This window comes from Narcine bancroftii, chromosome 4, assembly GCF_036971445.1.
Source record: "Narcine bancroftii isolate sNarBan1 chromosome 4, sNarBan1.hap1, whole genome shotgun sequence".
In the NCBI taxonomy this organism is placed as follows: Eukaryota; Metazoa; Chordata; class Chondrichthyes; order Torpediniformes; family Narcinidae; genus Narcine; species Narcine bancroftii.
This window is the reverse complement of record NC_091472.1, coordinates 45,477,251-45,494,784: the sequence shown is the minus strand read 5'-3', so window position 1 is coordinate 45,494,784 and position 17,534 is coordinate 45,477,251. Positions and strand designations below refer to the sequence as shown.

Genomic DNA, 17,534 nt, shown 5'->3' with positions numbered 1-17,534 from the left:
TAACTGAAGACCATATCAGACACCCTGCTGCATACACCTCTGTAAAAACTAACTCGGGCCAACATCTCCGAGGTCCTGGAGCCTCCCTTCACAAATGATTTTTTTTAATAATTATGTTGTAAGATGGTTATAATATGAATGTTTGCACTGTGACGCTGCCACAAAACCCTGAATTTCTTGACTTGTTCATGACAATGAATTCTGATTTTGTTGAGAAATGTTGGAATCTTGAGTAAACAATGAGTTTCTGGAGGAGCTCAGTGAGTCAGGCTAGAAATGGTCAGTGAAAGTTTTGGGACAGGACCTTTACCTCAAGATAAGTAGGAAGAGGACATATAAAATATATCAAGTGGTGATAGAAGTTGGTCTAAAAGGTGATAAGGGATTAGCCCCTCCCACATTCTTCCACCTCTTAATATACAGTAGCTGGTATCTCCCCATTTGACTTTAGTCTCAATAAAGGGTTCTGAATCAAACAGTGACTGACCATTTTCCCCATGGATGCTGCCTGACCCCACCTAACCTACTCTAATATTAAAAAAAAGAAAACTAACCAAAAACAAATCTGAGCATTTATCCTGCGGGTTACATACATTTTGTAGCTTTTGATTCATACCGTGAATCGAAAAACAAAAGTAAGACTTTTACTTATCACATTAAAAAATATTTTCATGAAATGAAAATAAGATATAAAAGGTTGCCATGTATCTTCAAATTTCACCGATGAATCAAATACATGATATCTAATTATTTTCTAAACTTAAACAGGACATAATAGGAGAGAACCATTAAAGCATTGTTGGAGGTCTAAAGTCTTTCCATTTGAATAATATGGTTCTTCTAGCCAACAATGTAGAGAAGACCACAATCTATTGCACATGTACAGAAAAACTCCCTATGTCTAGTTCAATAATCCTAAAAGGAGCAGTTATTGGATTAGGTTGTAGCTCTTCTGAAATACAGTTGAAAAGATATAAAAAATTCCCTTCCAATAGATTTCTAAGGATGGACAAGACCAAAACATATGTATCAATGTAGCAATATCAGATTTCATCTGTCACAAGTAGGGTTAATATTAGAAAATATACAAACTATCTTATCTTTGGACATGTGAACACAAAACATGTGAACACAATGCACCACTTTGAATTGGATTAATGAATGTCGGACATATATTGAAGATGTATTCATCAGTTTAAAAATTTTGTCCCATAGAAACTCCAATAAGGGTCCTGCAAGTTTCCAATTCCCAAGCCTTTTTAATCTTGTCATGAAATACTGGACATAATTTCAATAATCTATCATATATAATTCCAATTTTTTCTGAGAAGGATTCAATTGAAAAAGTATTATCAACTAGATCTGGTGAATATACAAATGGAAAGTACGCTAATATGGTATATAAGAAATTTCTAATCTGTAAATAGCTAAAAAAAATGAATATGTAGAAAGTCATATTTACTTGCCAGCTGTTCAAAAACATCAAACATCCTTAAATAAATAAATTTTCAAAAGAAATAATACCTTTGATTTTCCATATAGAGAAAGATTATCAATTATTGATGATTGAAAAAAGTAATTATGAGAGATAGGACTAGATATAACAAAGATTTTTAAATTTAAAATAATTTCTAAATTGGAACCAGATTTGCAATATATGTTTGAGCATTATAATTGATCTTGGAAAAACTAAATGGAAGGGAGGTACCCAATAAAGAGGCCACTGAATACTGCTGTATAGATTTCAATTCTAAATCTATCCATAATGGATGATCCAATTTGTCAGTATATCTAATTTTTTTGGCCTTTTTAAATGAATATTAACAGCCCATTAATAAAATCTAAAATTAGGCAGGGCCATACCTCCATCTTTTTTCAATTTTTGTAAACAAAATTTACTAATTCCAGAGATTTTGTTCTTCCAAATAAAGGAAGAAACTTTTGAGTAAATATTATATATAAAAAAAGACTTTGTGATGAAACTGGAATCGCTTGAAATAGATATAAAAACTTAGGTAATATTATAATTTTAACTGCATTAATACGACCTATTAAAGATAATGATAGAGGAGACCATTGAGAAAAGAAAATCTCACATACTTGAATAGAGGTAAAAAAAATTGAGTTTACATAAATCTTTAAATCATTTACTAATTTTAACTCGTAAGTATGTGAAATGATCTCTGACAATCTTTAATGGAATTTGAGTGTAGATAGGGACCTGTATGTTGATCGGAAAAAAGTTTACTTTGATGAAGTGTGATAGAATGTTTTGAAATGTATTTGGGAAATAACATGGTAAAATTAAAGTAGGTTACATACATACACACATTTTAAAACAGATCTTATTTGAAATACTGAAGAATTCATATTCAGTGACTTTACAAAAACTATGGAGAATGCTATGCACATTTCACAAGCAGGTGCTAATTGAAATGATGTCATGAAATGAATGGACTGGAGACAGGTCATCTCTGTTGAATGTTTTTACAAGACGTCTGACCTTTCTGCAAAGTGCTCACTCAAAGGTCACTCCTGGGTTCTGGTTTACCTAAAAACAACAGATGAGTTAATAGAGCTAAGTTAAAGTGTGATTCTGTTTTCATGTTTAAAGATAATTAAAAACAACTTTTGTTTAAGTAACTACTTATCTTGGTGAATGTCTATTGCTGCTGGGTTTTGGGGTCCTTTGGGCTCATAACAGAAGACTTAATTTATATCCAGCTGAATTGAGAAAACACGTAAAGTAGTTGGGATAAATCTTTCAGGATCTGAAATATAAACTAATACATCATCTACAGACAAAGAAATCTTATGAATTACTCTATTTCTGACCATCCCTTGAACCTCATGAGCATCTCTAAGGGGTATGGCCAGAGGTTCTAAAGCTAGATCAAATAGCAGTTCATGCAAATTGTTTCAGGGAGGCAGATGAGTAAATCACATTCTCATTGCTTTGCTCTTTAGGCCAGCCAAACAATCAAAAACTATTGATTGCTTTTGGACATCTTGCTATATTTTTTCTGCATAATGAAAGAATAATTAACATTGGAGACCCTAATAAAACTGAGTTCTTTTTGATCAAGTTGTGTTTATGGTAGATTGTCTTAGCAGCAGACTAATCAAGTTGCAGATCGAGGAAGCTACACCCAGGTTGGGGATAAGTGTTTAAAACAAGGAGCTTTTCGTGGGTCTTGGCGTACTAGTGGCGAAACAATCAAGTTGTAGAGTGAGAAAGCTACACAAGAGCAGGAGCAAATCAAAGGAAAGCAGAGCGGCCATTCTGCAAGTAGCTCATTGTAGGAGTGGGAATTTGAGGATTTGGTTCACGAAGCTTCGGTGAGCAGAGGCTGAGGAGAAAGTGCATGAGATATGGCAGGGTAAGGACAGGTTTTTTTTTTAAACTTTTTTGCTATTTCGTAGATAGTGGGTATGATGGTGACATCTGAACTGGTGGGGGTACTAATATCTTTGCAGTAAGGCTTGGTAGTGGTGCTCCAGGGCCGTTTAAACTATATTGGCAGGGGGATGGGAACCAGAGTGCCTGAGCAGATAGTGGAGTGGTGGAAGAAAAAGGTGGTGTGAAGAAGGCAAATAAAGTCAGAAATCAAAGGGTTGTATGTAGTGGAAATGTTCTCAGATGTGGCTACAGTATTTCATTGCAAGGAGTATTGTAGGAAAGGCAGACAAACTTAGACTGTGGATTGACATGTGGAACTATGTCGTTGTGGCCATTAGTGAAACTTGGTTGCGGGAGGGGCAGGACTAGCAACTCAATGTTCTGGGCTTCTGTTGTTTCAGTATCTATAGAGTGGGAGGGAAGAAAGGGGGAGGAGTGGCATAGCTCGTCAGGAAAAATATAACATCTGTGCTTAGACAGGACACACTAGAGGGTTTGTCTGCTGAGTCTATATGGGTGGAGCTGAGGAATGGGAAAGGTATGACCACATCCCTAGGGTTGTATTATAGACCACTCTATAGTCAGCAAGAATTAGAGGAGCAAATCTGCAGAGAAATAGCAGACAGCTGAAGGGAACATAATGTTGTGATAGTAGGAGATTTTAAATTTCCATATATTGACTGGAAAAGGGCTGAATGGTTTGGTGTTTGTAAAATGTGTTCAGTAAAGTTTTCTAAATCAATATATAGAGGTACCAACTTGAGAGTGTAATATTGGATCTTCTATTTGGGAATGTGCAGGGGAACATTTTGGGTCCAGTGATCAAAATACCATTAGTTTCAAGTTAATAGTGGATAAGGATAGGTCTGGTCCTCAGGTTGAGATTTTAAGTTGGAGAAAGACCAATTTTGAAGAAATGAAAAGGAACTAGAAAGCATGGATTGGGAGAAGTTGTTTTCTGGCAAAGATCTATTCAGTTAGTGGAAGGCCTTCAAAGGAAAATTTTGTGAGTACAGGGTTTGTACGTTCTTATCAGGATTAAAGTCAAAGTTAATAGGCATAGGGAACCTTGGTGTTCAAGCGATATTGGATATCTGATTCGGAAGATGTATTGCAGGTATAGGCAATAAGGAGCAAATGAAGCACTCATGGAGTATACAAAATGTGAGGAAATAACATAAGAAGGAAATCAAGAGGGATAAAAGATGACATGTGGTTGCTTTGGTAGACAATGTGATGGAAAATCCTAAAGGTTTCTATGGGTATATTGAGAGTGAAAGGATAGTCAGGGACAACATTGGTCTCCATGAAGATCAGAGTGGTTGGCTTTGTATTGAGCCGGAAGAGATGGGAAAGATCATAAGTGGATTTTTAAATTCAGTATTTACTCAGAAAACTGGCACAAAGTCTAGGTAAGTAAAGAAAGCAGGCAGAGAGGACATGGAACCTATGCATATTAAAGAGGAGATGGTACTTGCCATCATAAAGCAAATAAGGGTGGATAAATCCACAGGGCTAGACAAGATATTCCCTCTAACCTTGAGGGAGGCTTGTGTAGAAGTTTCAGGGGCCCTGGTAGAAATATTTAAAAAGTTATTGGCTGCAGATGAGGTGCCGGATATAGTTCATGTTGTTCCATTGTTTAAGAAAGGCACGAATAGTAACCCAGGAAATTATAGGCCTGACATTTGTAGTAGGTAAATTATTGTAAAGTGTCATAAGAGATCAGATATACAAGTATTTGGACAGCCAAGGACTGATTACGAATAGTCAACATGGCTTTGTGTTTAAGTAGGTATGATATCATTTTTTCAAAGAGGTGACTAGGAATGTTGACGAAGGAAAGTCTCTAGATGTTGTTTACATGGAATTTGGTAAGGGCTTTGACAAAGTTCCAGGTGGAAGATTAGACATTCAGTATTCATAGTGAACTGGATTTGACATTGGCTATATGGGAGAAGCCAGACAGTGGTAGTGGATGATTGATTCTCAGACTGGAGGCTTGTGGTGTGCCTCAGGGATCAGTGCTGGGACCATCATTGTTTGTCATCTATATGAATGATCTGGATGATATTGTGGTAAATTGGATCAGCAAGTTTGAGAGGACACTGCGTGTGGAGGTGTTGTGGACAGTGAGGGAGATTTTCAAAGCTTGCAGAAGGATCTGGACCAGTTGGGAAAGTGGGCTGAAATATGGCAGCTGGAATTTAATGCAGACAAGTGTGAGGTGTTGCATTTTGGAAGGACAAACCAAGGTAGGATGTACATGGTGAATGGTAGGGCACTGAGGAATGTGGTAGAACAGAGGGATCTGGGAACAAGTAGATAGGGTTGTAAAGCGAGCTTTTGGCATATTGGCCATCATAAATCAAAATATTGAGTATAGGAATTAAGATGTTATGGTAAAGTTGTATAAGACATTGGTGAGGCAAAATTTGGAGTATTGTGTGCAGTTCTGGTCCCCTGATGACAGGAAATATATAAATATGATATAAATAAGAGTGCAGAGAAGATTTACTAGAATATTGCCAGGACTTGAGCAACTGAGTTACAGAGAAAGGTTAAATAGGTTAGGATTTTATTCCATGAAACATAGAAGAATGAGGGGAATTTGACTGAAGTAATCAAAATGATGAGGGGTATAGAAAGAGTAAATGCAAGCAGGCTTTTTCCACTGAGGTTAAGTGAGATACAAATGAGTGAGCATGGATGAAGTTTTAAAGGGGAAAAGTTTAGGGGGAACTTTTTCACACAGAATAGTGGGAGTGTGGGACAAGCTGCTGGCTGAAGTGAATGCAGGCTCAATTTTAACATTTAAGAAAAATTTGGACGGGTGCATGGTCTGTGGGACTAAGCAAAAATAATAGTTTGGCACAGACTAGAAGGGCCAGAGTGCTGAAAAAGTTTGCCCTTCCTGCTGCAAACATTTTGACATATTCTTGGCTTCAGCTGCCAGAAAGTCATCGGCTTTGTTCTCGTTGCTGCCATCAGGAAAGAGGTATTGGTGCCACAAGACTTGCTCCACCTGGTTCAGGAATAGCTGCTACCCCTCCACCTCTTCAGCCACAAACTCAATCATTTAAGGGCTCTTGCTCATGCACTTTATCGATTTTCTTTGTTCTCCCTTTGTTGTACATACAGTTTCTTTTCATTTGTTATCTGTTTACAGATATTTTGATTGTACACATGTTCATTTTGTGTGGAGTTTATTTTTTGCACTACCAATTAGTGGTTCTGTAATGACCGCAGGAAAAAAGAATCTCAGGGTTGTATGTGATGTCATGTATGTACTCTGACAATAAACCTTCTGGCCAATGTTCTGGTTGGTGTGAAAATATTTTTCAGTGTCCAAAACAGGGGAATGTGCAATAGAGACTTCTGGAGGCATCTTATTTTGGAATTGTGAGTCTGTGGACTCAGTACCACAATATTGAGAATGGTAATTAGCGTTTATGAATTTGTGGGAAATTTATATAAACATGCAGAAGAAAGAAATTGGGGATTATGCTGTTGAGGGAGGAAAAAAATAAGGTGGTAATGGACTCGTTTGGTGTAAATTTTATGAAAATATAAAGCAAATATGTTCTTTTGCTCATTCAGCAATTCTATATCACAGGAATATCGCCAGTAATTGTCTCTGGCATTCCATTAAAACAATTTTGATTGAACTATTTACAGTATTGCTTTTTTTGTGTTTTTATTTCCCTTTTACAGCTCTATGGATTTTGCTACCAGGACAGTAATCACATTCCTGATACACTGACCACTATTACAGAGCTTGGATCCCCTTTGGAGATGATTCAGCTTTTACAGACCTCCTGGGAGGAGAGATTTCGAGTAAGTAATGATCATCTTTAGAGTTTTGAGTGTAAAGGAAGTTATGGGAGAGGGAGGGATAAAAAAAAGACAAGGAGAGAAAACACCTCAACTGCAAAATAATGTTGTTTTCCAGATACTTTTTTCCTGTAGAATTTTAAACTGTGCTTGGTAAACAAGCATGATTGTAAAACGTTTAATTTTTTTAGGAGACTGCTGGCCAAAGTATAGTGAGATGTTTTCTCTTCTCTCTCTTTTTAAATCTCTTAGCATTAAATTTGAAATATACATTATTTAAAATAAAAAAGTAATGGGCTTCCTGATCTTTCTTAGGGCATCTTGCCATGAATGTAATTTTTTTTTTGTATTTTGATTCAGTGTTTAAAAAAAAATCCCAGAATCCCAAATGTTATGGAAAAGCATTCACAGAACGGACCAGGCTCTGACACTCACTCAGTTTAGGAAGAGACATAATATAATGTTACACATTCCATTTAATTATCATTACTGACTCTGTCTGTGCTTTTATTTACATCACTATATCTCACAGTTTCATTTTCTAACTAATTTTTGGACAACAGGAAAAACTAAGATAAATTTAATTCGCTTTTCTTTTTGTACAAAAAAAAATATTTTTTTATTCCACACAAGTCTCCTGGACTCCCAATCAATTGCTCACACCCATCCAGCAACTATTGGAAGTGTCAGTGATCGTCTCCATATGGAAGAGAGACTGATGCAGGAAACACCAACTAGTGAATGAGGTTTTTCGTCACCTGCTTGGTCCAGAAAGCCTCTTTCCTGTGAGACCAGCATTATTTGGCTCTCTGTAAGACTGAAATAGAAAAATCATCTTTGTATTCAGTAAATCGGTGAAGAGTCCTTCTTCCAATTATAAGGGCAATAGTATTTAAAGTTCAGATGTGGACAACAAATTCTGTGAGTGGTTCAACATTTCTTTGTGCTACATGAAGGAATTTAATATTTAGTCAAGAACTTGACCTGGTGCTTGCTGCTCAATTCTCATTGGACATCAGTTTGTTTGCAAGTCCCCTATGCATATATGTTTATGGACAAGCTTGCCTAGGTTAGCACAATGGTGTCAAATGGCACATAATTCCCATTTTGATGCCACCCCCATGAAATTCCATTATGTATAGATGCCCTGAGGACATGCAGGAAAAGGATTTCACAAGGCTTGAGGCCTTCTCTGTGCATCTGGTAGAAGATCAGTCAAATCGATCAGAAGATCTATTTCATGACATTGTAGCCTACTTTCTCCACTCTATAACACTCTTTTCACATAAAATGTACCCCCAACTTGCTGCATGTCTTTGTTGGAGCCCTGTTTCAATGTCAAACATATTGTCTCTGCCTTTGCTACACTCTCCCTCACCTTTTCCACCCCTATCCCATTTCAACTCTTGAGTTCCTATTCCCACCCCATTGGATCATTTTCTTGCATTTCTTTTCCATCTGTTCTGGAAAGCCTTCTATTGGGGACCCACTATCTCTTGAAGTTACCCAAAGAGGAAGGGTGCCCAACAGAATATTGCTTCAGGGCCCCCAAGTCCATCCATAGTTTAATGTGCCTTTTGAGAGTGAGATTAATTACTTGGCCCTTGTTTCTTTCTGCTTTTCACTTTTGCTTGGCAGTGGCATCAGAGGCATGCCAGATGATGAAAATTTAAAACTGTGTGTAGGTGCCTGAAGGCATCACTACATCTATGCGATGGGGCCGACGGTGTAATTACATAGCTTGGATATTCATAATGTATGAGCAGTTTCAGGGGAATTAATTGTTTTGTGAACTTTTTATTGAGCTTTGTCATTTTGGAGTTTTTCTTTGAAGCTGAAGACAAGTGTGTGATGTGTACCTTGTGCTATTTTCATGGCAGATATGTTTAAGCTTGATACGCTTACTGCACTATTTGGCCCATTCCCCTCTGGGCTCAGTAACATTGCTCGACTTCCGTCCTCGCCAATTTGTTGTTGTTGATGGTGAACTAAAAGTGACAGACTTGGATGATGCCAGCATCAATGAAACACCATGTTCAAGCAACAGCGATTGTTTTATGGAGTTCCCTGCCCGAAATTTCACCTTAACCTGTTCATTGGAAGGGTTATGTCTGAAAATGAATGAGAAGCGGAATCTCTACAATGCCTATAGGTAATCACTTTTTTCACTGCTGAACATGCCAGAAGAGCTCAGATTGCAGCAGCCACCATTGTCAGAAAGTGAATATTTGTCAGTTTCATCATTAGGCAAAATTGTTTCAAAACTGCATTCCACTTTGCAAAGGACATGTAAAATTGACAACATTTTCAGGTTTTCAGAAGGGATAATATGTCCAAACATAAAATACTTTGTTTATTATGACAAGAAAAGTAAAGCAATGAATAGTGAGAAGTTTGCAACACAGGTTTATCACAATCTTGACAAAAAAAAAATCAAACACATACACTGATAGGTTCTGCTTAAACCTTTCAGAATGATTCACTCTGTGTAGGACATTCATGTAGAACATTGTTGAGAGGAGTATGTGCAATTGTATACCAAAAGCAGGTGGTAAGATTCTGGAAGATTATTCTGGGGAATTTTGAAAGATGTTAAAGGCTGAACACCTATGTGATGTGTAGAGCACAAAAATGAACATTTTATACTTTAGCGATGATAGACAGATGTGCACAAAGCTGAAAATGAATCTGCCGTCTACTTTTACATTTATTTGTAATATTAATGAAAGTCCATGTGCCACTATTTGATGTTTCTGAGCAGCTTGAATGAGAAAAGATCCCTTCAACACCACTATATGCCAGCATATAGGATGATCCCAAAATGTAAAATTCTCATCTCAAAATCAGGTGCCATCTTGCATGCTGAGATTTATGTTATGTTTGTATTGTATATAGGTACGTTTTTTGGGAGATAAATTGGAGCAGGTTTTTTAGTGTAGGTCGCATACAACCACATCAAAACAGATCTCATTTAAAATACTGGCAGCTTCTGGGGGCCTTTGCAAAAACTTTGGGGAGTGTCCAAGAGACTTCACTAATGGATTATTGCTTTGAAAAGCAACAGATGAAAGAGATCGGAGGAATAGTTCGGAGCTGCACACTGTCTGGGCGTGTAGCTTGCTGTTCTAAGAGGGTCAGGTGGTTTTTGCAAGCAAAGAGAGTGGAAAAGATTTTTCTGTGAGAGAGAGAGAGAGAGAGAGAGAGATATGTTCCAGTCCCAGTAGCAGCTGGGACTGGAACAGGACAAGCTGGAAAGCTTGTGGAAAATCCCCATTTTGAAGAAGGGTTGTGAGTGCTTAGTTCAGCCTGGTCAAAGCCCTTGTGGTTCATGCAAGAGGAGAGGACTGGCTGCCTAATGTTTCACTTGAAATAAGAGAAACAAGAAGGAACTCTGTGGTGATCTGAAAGAAAGAGGTTATCATCTGGAAAACCCTGATGGGGCAAGTTTCTTCAGCAAGACACTGATGTGGCTGATTAAAAGAGATCAGTTTGTGTCCAGGAGCAACAAATTTCTCTCTGAAAACTGAAAAACCTTCCTGAGCAGTAATCATTTACCTTTCAAGCAACAAAGCCTGATGAACTTCATAAATGTTAAATTCTGTGCACAGTATAAGAATTCCCTGCAACCAGTGAACTTGGAGGAATGAGGTGAAATTGAATTGTGAATCAAAGAACTTTTCTAAACTTACATACACATTACATAATATGTGCGCTTAGAGTTAAAAGGGGGCTAAGTTATGTTAGTTAATAAGTTAAAGTGTGATTCTGTTTTCATGCTTAAAGATAATTAAAAGCAACTTTTGTTTAAGTAACCATTTGTCTTGGTGAATATCTATTGGAGTCCTCTGGGCTCATAACAGTATAAAATCCAAACATTGACAGATAAGTCTCAACATCTTCCCCTCTGGCTCTGAAACAAACTTGCGCATGTCCTGTTAGTATTCAGCGAAGTCTCAGCACTCCTCTGCGGAGTCTATCTGCCCAATCTAACTGCTGTCAGCTCTGTATAGGCTTTAAACGGCCTGTTACTGGAGCCAATGGAGGTTTATTTTAAAATATCTAAATAAAATTAAAACCTTTACAGGGTCATTTAGTTTAAAAATATTGTGAGTTGCTTTTAACAACATCCACTGGGAGGTGGGAAGTGCCAGATATTTGGTGGGGGGGGGGGGTGTTCATCGTATACAAAGGGTATCACTCATAACCTGGAAATTCTAGCTGTCATCTAATACACGAGTCATCCTACATGCTGGCATGCGCGGTATTTAACTGAAGAGGCTGGGCTACTCCTTATTGAATGGCCAGAGGCAATTTTGTCTTGTTTCTGGACAATCTTATTAATTTAGCAGTGACGGAAGTTTGATCACACTGGGCGACTGCAGTACTGTGGCACAGCTGTTAAAAACAATGGATCTAAGCGTCCTCTCCAGCAGAAATTAAAGATTACGTTTTGCAATATGAAAAATAATTAACAAGAGTGTCCAGTGTCCTGGTCAATATTTATCTCTAAGGCAAAACCTGAAGTAATATACAGTAATTTAATTTTTAATTTGGAGATGGAGCACAATAATAGGCCCTTCTGGCCCACAAATCAGTGCCGCCCAGTTACATCCAATTAACCTACAAGCCCCGTACATTTTTGGAGGGTGGGAGGAAATGGGAGAATCCAGCAGTCATGGGGAGAACATGCAAATTCCTTACAGACAGCACTGGATTCAAACCCAGGTCACTGGTGCTGTAATAGGTTTGCACTAACCGTGCCACCCTAATATTTAATTACATGTTGCAATTTAATCAGGAGTTTGCTATGGACAAAATAGAGGGACTATGATTCTAATGTACTTCATAATTGTGAGTATGGATTCTTGCGCTGTTCTGTTGGCATCTTTGCCATGATGTCAATACACTTGTTAAGTCCAAGGCAAAGTAATTGAGCTGGAACCTATTTTAAACACCAGTTCTTGTTTCATTAGCTACGGCACCCTCCATAATGTTTGGGACAAAGATGCTTTTTCCCCCCCTTATTTGCTCCTGTGCTCCTTAGTTTTAAATTTATAATCAAACAATTCAGATGGAATTAAAGTGCACATACCAGATTTTAATCAAGGTTAGTTATATACATTTTGGTTTGACTATGTAGAAATGACAGCACTTTTTATACAGAGTCCCCTCATTTCAGGTCACCATAATGTTTAGGACATTTGGCTTTACAGGTGTTTGTGAGTAATTGGGTATGTTAAATAGCTTCAGTGGTGCAGGTGTGAGAGGGGTGGACTTGCTTTGAAGCTTTTGATCAACTTTGGAGTCTGTAGTTGGCATTTTTCTACATGAGGACCAGAGTTGTGACAATGAAAGTCAAAGAAGCCATTAAGAGGCTAAAAAACAAGAATAAAACAGTAAGAGACTTTCTGATCATCAAAATCAACATTTGGAACATCATTATGAAGAATGAGTGTACTGGTGAGCCTCTGTAATCGCAAAAGGGACTGGCATTCCAAGGAAGACCTCCAGTGCTGATGAGAGAATTCTTATTATAATGAAGAAAAATCCCCAAATGCATGTTTGACAGATCAGAAACACTCTTCAGGAGGCAGGTTTGGCTATGTCAATAACTACTGTCCACAGAAGACTTAATGAACAGAAATACAGAGGCTACATTTCAAGATGCAAACCACAAGTTAGCAACAAAAGGATGGCCAGATTACAGTTTGCTAAGAAATATTTAAAAGAGCCTGCAAGCGGTCTTGTGGACAGATGAGACCCAAAATTAACTTGTGTATCAGAGAGATGGCAAGATAAAAGTGTGGAAGCATAAAGGAACTGCACAAGATCCAAAGCATACCAGCTTTGCCATGGTTTGCATTATGATGAGAATTTTTCTGTCATCAGTAGTGGAGGTCTTCCTTGGAATACCAATCCCTTTGCGATTACTAAGTTCACTCTTTCTTCTCAATGATGTTCCATACAGTTGATATTGGTTAACCTAATATTTGGGTGATCCCTCTTTACTGTTTTATTCTTGTTTTTCAACCTTATAATGGCTTTGTTGACTTTCACTGGCACAACTCTGCTCCTCGTAGATAAATGGCAATTACAGACTCCAAAGATGATCAAAAGCTTAGAAGCAAGCCTAGCGCCCCCATGAAACAATTAAACATACGTACCTGTGAAGCCAAATGACCCAAACATTATGGTGCCCTGAAATGGGGGAACTGTGCTTAAAAAGTGCTGTAATTTCTCCATGGTCAAACCAAAACGTATACAAATAACCTTGAATAAAATCTGGAATGTGCACTTTAATTACAGGTGAATTGTTTGATTACAATTGAAAACTGTGGTGCACAGGGGAAAATAAAAGAAAAAAAAGTGTTTTTGTTCCAAACATATGGAAGTCACTGTATTTGTTATCCCTCTAGTCTTATTGTGTACTGTTACATTAGTAGGGTCAGTTTTAAAGTCCTGTTCATCTGCCTGTTCTCAACTAGAATTTGGATGGCAGACAAATGTAAATGGGAAACCATGACCTTATACAGCCTTACTGAAAAGTCTTCAAATGGGCAAATATTGCACGCCCCCCCCCCCCCCCCACCATATGAAACATGTAGAATGTCGCTAAAATAGGAGAACCTTGCACATGTTTTATTTTCAATGTTAGATCAACTGATAACTATCTTTTTCAGGAGTTAAATTTAATAATTATTGAATTATTTTGTATTTATTTTTTTCCAGTGGAAGTGAAAGTTGAGCAGTTCTATTATAGTCACTGATATGCAATGGCACATTGAGAATTCACACCCTTATTCTGTCTCCTGCATTTGATCTTTAGGAACACAGTCGTAAGAAATTTTCTAAACTTTGTGATTTAATGAAGTGCAAAATAGAAAAGCTGAGGCTGAAAATGTGTTTCAATATAGAATGAAAAGGACAACGTAAATGAGCAGCCATTTTTAATCCTACCCAAGTGACCTCTCCTGGCTGCCCTGGAAATTCATGCCTAGTTGACAGCATGCAATTCAGTTCCAATGAGTTTCAGGGACTTCAATGGTGGGAGGTGGGGTGGGGGGGGGGGGGGTACTTGGAGGCAAGAATTCAATAGTTATGATGTCAATACACTTGTTAAGTCCAAGGCAAAGTTATTGAGCTGGAACCTATTTTAAACACCAGTTCTTGTTTCATTAGCTACGGTGCCCTCCATAATGTTACTTTGTGGGGATAAATTTCTGGGAGTCCATTTTCTGAATTAGATGTAGTGAGCTGCTTAGTAACTTAATGAGAGTGTCTAGGCATGGAATGGCCATTCCATGTAGAACCCATCTGATTTTCCTTTAGATTGGCTTCATACCACTCTTTTTGCACCTTTGAAATGTTGCACTTCTTTAAATAACTTGACCCTCACATCTGTGATTGAGTTTAAACCTTAGTTTCTGGCTCAAATTATTATTCTTTTAGGAATCATTGCTAACAAATGTACTCCATTGCATTACATCATTCACAGGTGCTTGAAAACAAGTTAGTTAACTGTAGATCTGAGATTTCTTCAAATAAGCAGAGATCAGAAGGGCGAATGGAAGAAAATAGTCAATCTCTCAGCACTCCCAAAGATGCCTAATACAGCTCGATGTCTTCTTCTGTTCCAGGTTCTTCTTTACCTATCTCTTGCCACACAGTGCCCCATCAAGTCTACGATCTTTATTGGACAATGTCGTGAATGCTACAGGTATGGTTTTAAAAGATGTATTGCATCTTGCTTCAATCAATCCAAAGGTTTCAATTTATATCTTATACTTTCAAAAATGTTTAGAGCAGAAAGACTGGTGTTTAAAATAGGTTTAGAGCAGTGTAGAATGAAAGCTACCAAGTAACTTTAACTTTCATCAGCATGACCTTTTTAATCCTAACCTCACAAGTCACTTTTACACAGCCACTGAACAGCAGAAAATTTCAGGAAAATTCCATCCAGTAATTTTTCCACTCGTAGCCATACACATTTTTACGGAGTGGCTGCAGTGTAAATTGACTGCAGTCACTTTGTAAGAAACAAGCCTAATGAATACAATGTTCCCCTTCCAACAAACTCCGCAATGCAGGAAGGCTGCTAAAAGTGGCCTAAAAGTACCCCTGTGTAAACTACCACATTGGGACACACTGGAGGTAAGTATGCTAATTTTTTTCAGAATAATTCCAAAGTTTCTGTGTAAAAATGCCAAATAACAACTTTATCAGACACATTTAATCAATTTATGTTTAATCACATGAAATATTTAACTGCATTCATTTCTGTCACAAAACAGATCCTTTACTATTATGAAAATTGTCTGGATTGGTTTCTATTTGTGTCTGTTATATTTCATCGAATTTGATCTTCTAATTGGCTGATTGACAGAGGATGGTGACGACAGATTCCATTTATTTATTATCATTAATATAGGATAAAATGTTTCAAATCTTTCACAGAACCTCTAGGAAAACAGCACCACCAAAGGAGGAATTAAATAAATTTTTATGAAGCGTTTGTTTTTAAGGGGGAATAGCAGTGAAAAGATTTGGAAGGAAATGCAAGCATGAGCCTTGGGTTTCTGAAAGCGTGATCACTAATGTTGGAACAAATCTGGGTGCAGAGGAACTGAAAGTATGAGGACAGACTAGATCTGCATGACCAGAGGAAGTTCCACATACAGACAAGGGTAAGGCTAGGAAGGCAATTCAAGACTTCAAGGCCTTGCAGTCAACATACATTAAGGAGCACATCGTTTGTGTCAGAAATGCACGATTTGTGAATTGTTGGTACCGTTCCAGTACGGAGTTGGTTTATTTGATTAATTCCATCTCTTACATTTCAGAAACCATTGCTTTCTTTATTGCCTTCAGCAGAAACTTTCAAGAAGAATATTTTAACAATTAAGAAGAAAGTACAGCCTGCAAAATAACAGATGGTTTGGTATGAGGAAGGTAGTCTTCACAGGGGATATTCTACAAAGGATTGTTTCCATTGTATTTCACTTATTTGAAAGACAAAAAGAGAATTTGAGACTCATACTTCCCATACCTCCTGAGTATCCAACTAGGGATTAGCCAATAGAGCACCTTTGTACTAGTCACATTGTGTTCCAAACAAACAAAGGTTTCATTTGCAGATGAAAAGATTGTGAATGTTCGACAAAATTACATAGGAATAATATAAACTGTAGTAAATTGGACAAGGGATGACCAAAATGTTAAAAATTATTATTATTGAAAACAAGTAGATTTTTAGATTAGTTGGATAGACACTAAAGAGTACATCCCTGACTGGGCAAGTTGTTGTAGAAGAAGTGACAGAACTGTAAAAACTTCAACATTTTATACAACTGTTGCCTGTAGGGAGCAAGACTCATGATTTGAGCTCTGGTTCCAGGTAAATACCATTTAACATATTGCAAGTGAGAACTACACAATTTATTGATTTGCTTTAATAGTGAAATTTTAAAACTGCTACTTTTTAACCATTTATTCCCATTTAATCTTTACTTTAGCCTCAATATAATTAAACAATAAAGTATATAATCTACCATCTGAATAAATTCAGTTGCTTTGTAATAGTTGTCAGTAAATGGATTGATAGATTAATAATTAGCAGAAAAAACAGAGAAATGCTGGAGGAACTCGGTAGGCCTCGCAGCGTCTACTTAACTAGCATTTTGGGCTTGGGCCCTTCTTCAAGGTATGAGCAAAAAGCAGTCTGAATCAAAAGAAAGGGCAGGGGGAGAAGGACAGACCAGCAGAAAGGGCGTTAATTGGATATGGATAGGAGGGCAGGAGAGAGAGAAAAGGTGAGAATTGATGGGGTGGGGGGGGGATGGAGGGGAAGTGGTGTTGAGTCTGAATGTAAAGCTGGGGGAAAGGAGACAGAGGGAAAAGCAAAGAGAGAGACGTTCAAGGAAAGGAGACATAGGGATAGAAGGACTAACAGAAACCAGAGAAGTTGATGTTAATGCCATCCTATGGGAGGGTGCCCTGATGGAATACAAGGTGTGGTCTCAGCTTGGCAGTGTATTGACAGAGATGTCGACAAGGGAATCCTGAGTTCCTCCATGATTCCTGTGCTTTTGCTCTACAATCATAGGGCTTGCAGAGTTTTGTGTTTCATTCTAGTGCTTAACAGTACCTTAATGTTTTTCAAACAATACTTGATTACTGCAAAACAGGTGCAAGGATGTTTTGTTATTTGCCATGTAGCCTTGAATGCAACATTGGTAATGTCTTGATCTCCTGCTGCTTGATGCCATGGGGTGAAAAATACTAAGATTAATCCAGTCATTCC

At 37.6% G+C, this 17,534-nt stretch overlaps 1 protein-coding gene across 3 annotated transcripts in view; it reads left to right on the top strand.

Moving 5' to 3' along the window:
- The window catches only part of pkdcca (protein kinase domain containing, cytoplasmic a), a 68,074-nt gene that overhangs the window by 17,880 nt on the left and 32,660 nt on the right, over positions 1 to 17,534 (top strand). For all 3 annotated transcript variants that reach the window (XM_069931149.1, XM_069931148.1, XM_069931150.1), the window contains exons 2-4: positions 7,115 to 7,237; positions 9,115 to 9,386; positions 14,872 to 14,951. In XM_069931149.1, coding sequence (XP_069787250.1) covers positions 7,115 to 7,237; positions 9,115 to 9,386; positions 14,872 to 14,951 — 475 coding nt within the window. The remainder of the gene's footprint in view (positions 1 to 7,114; positions 7,238 to 9,114; positions 9,387 to 14,871; positions 14,952 to 17,534) is intronic.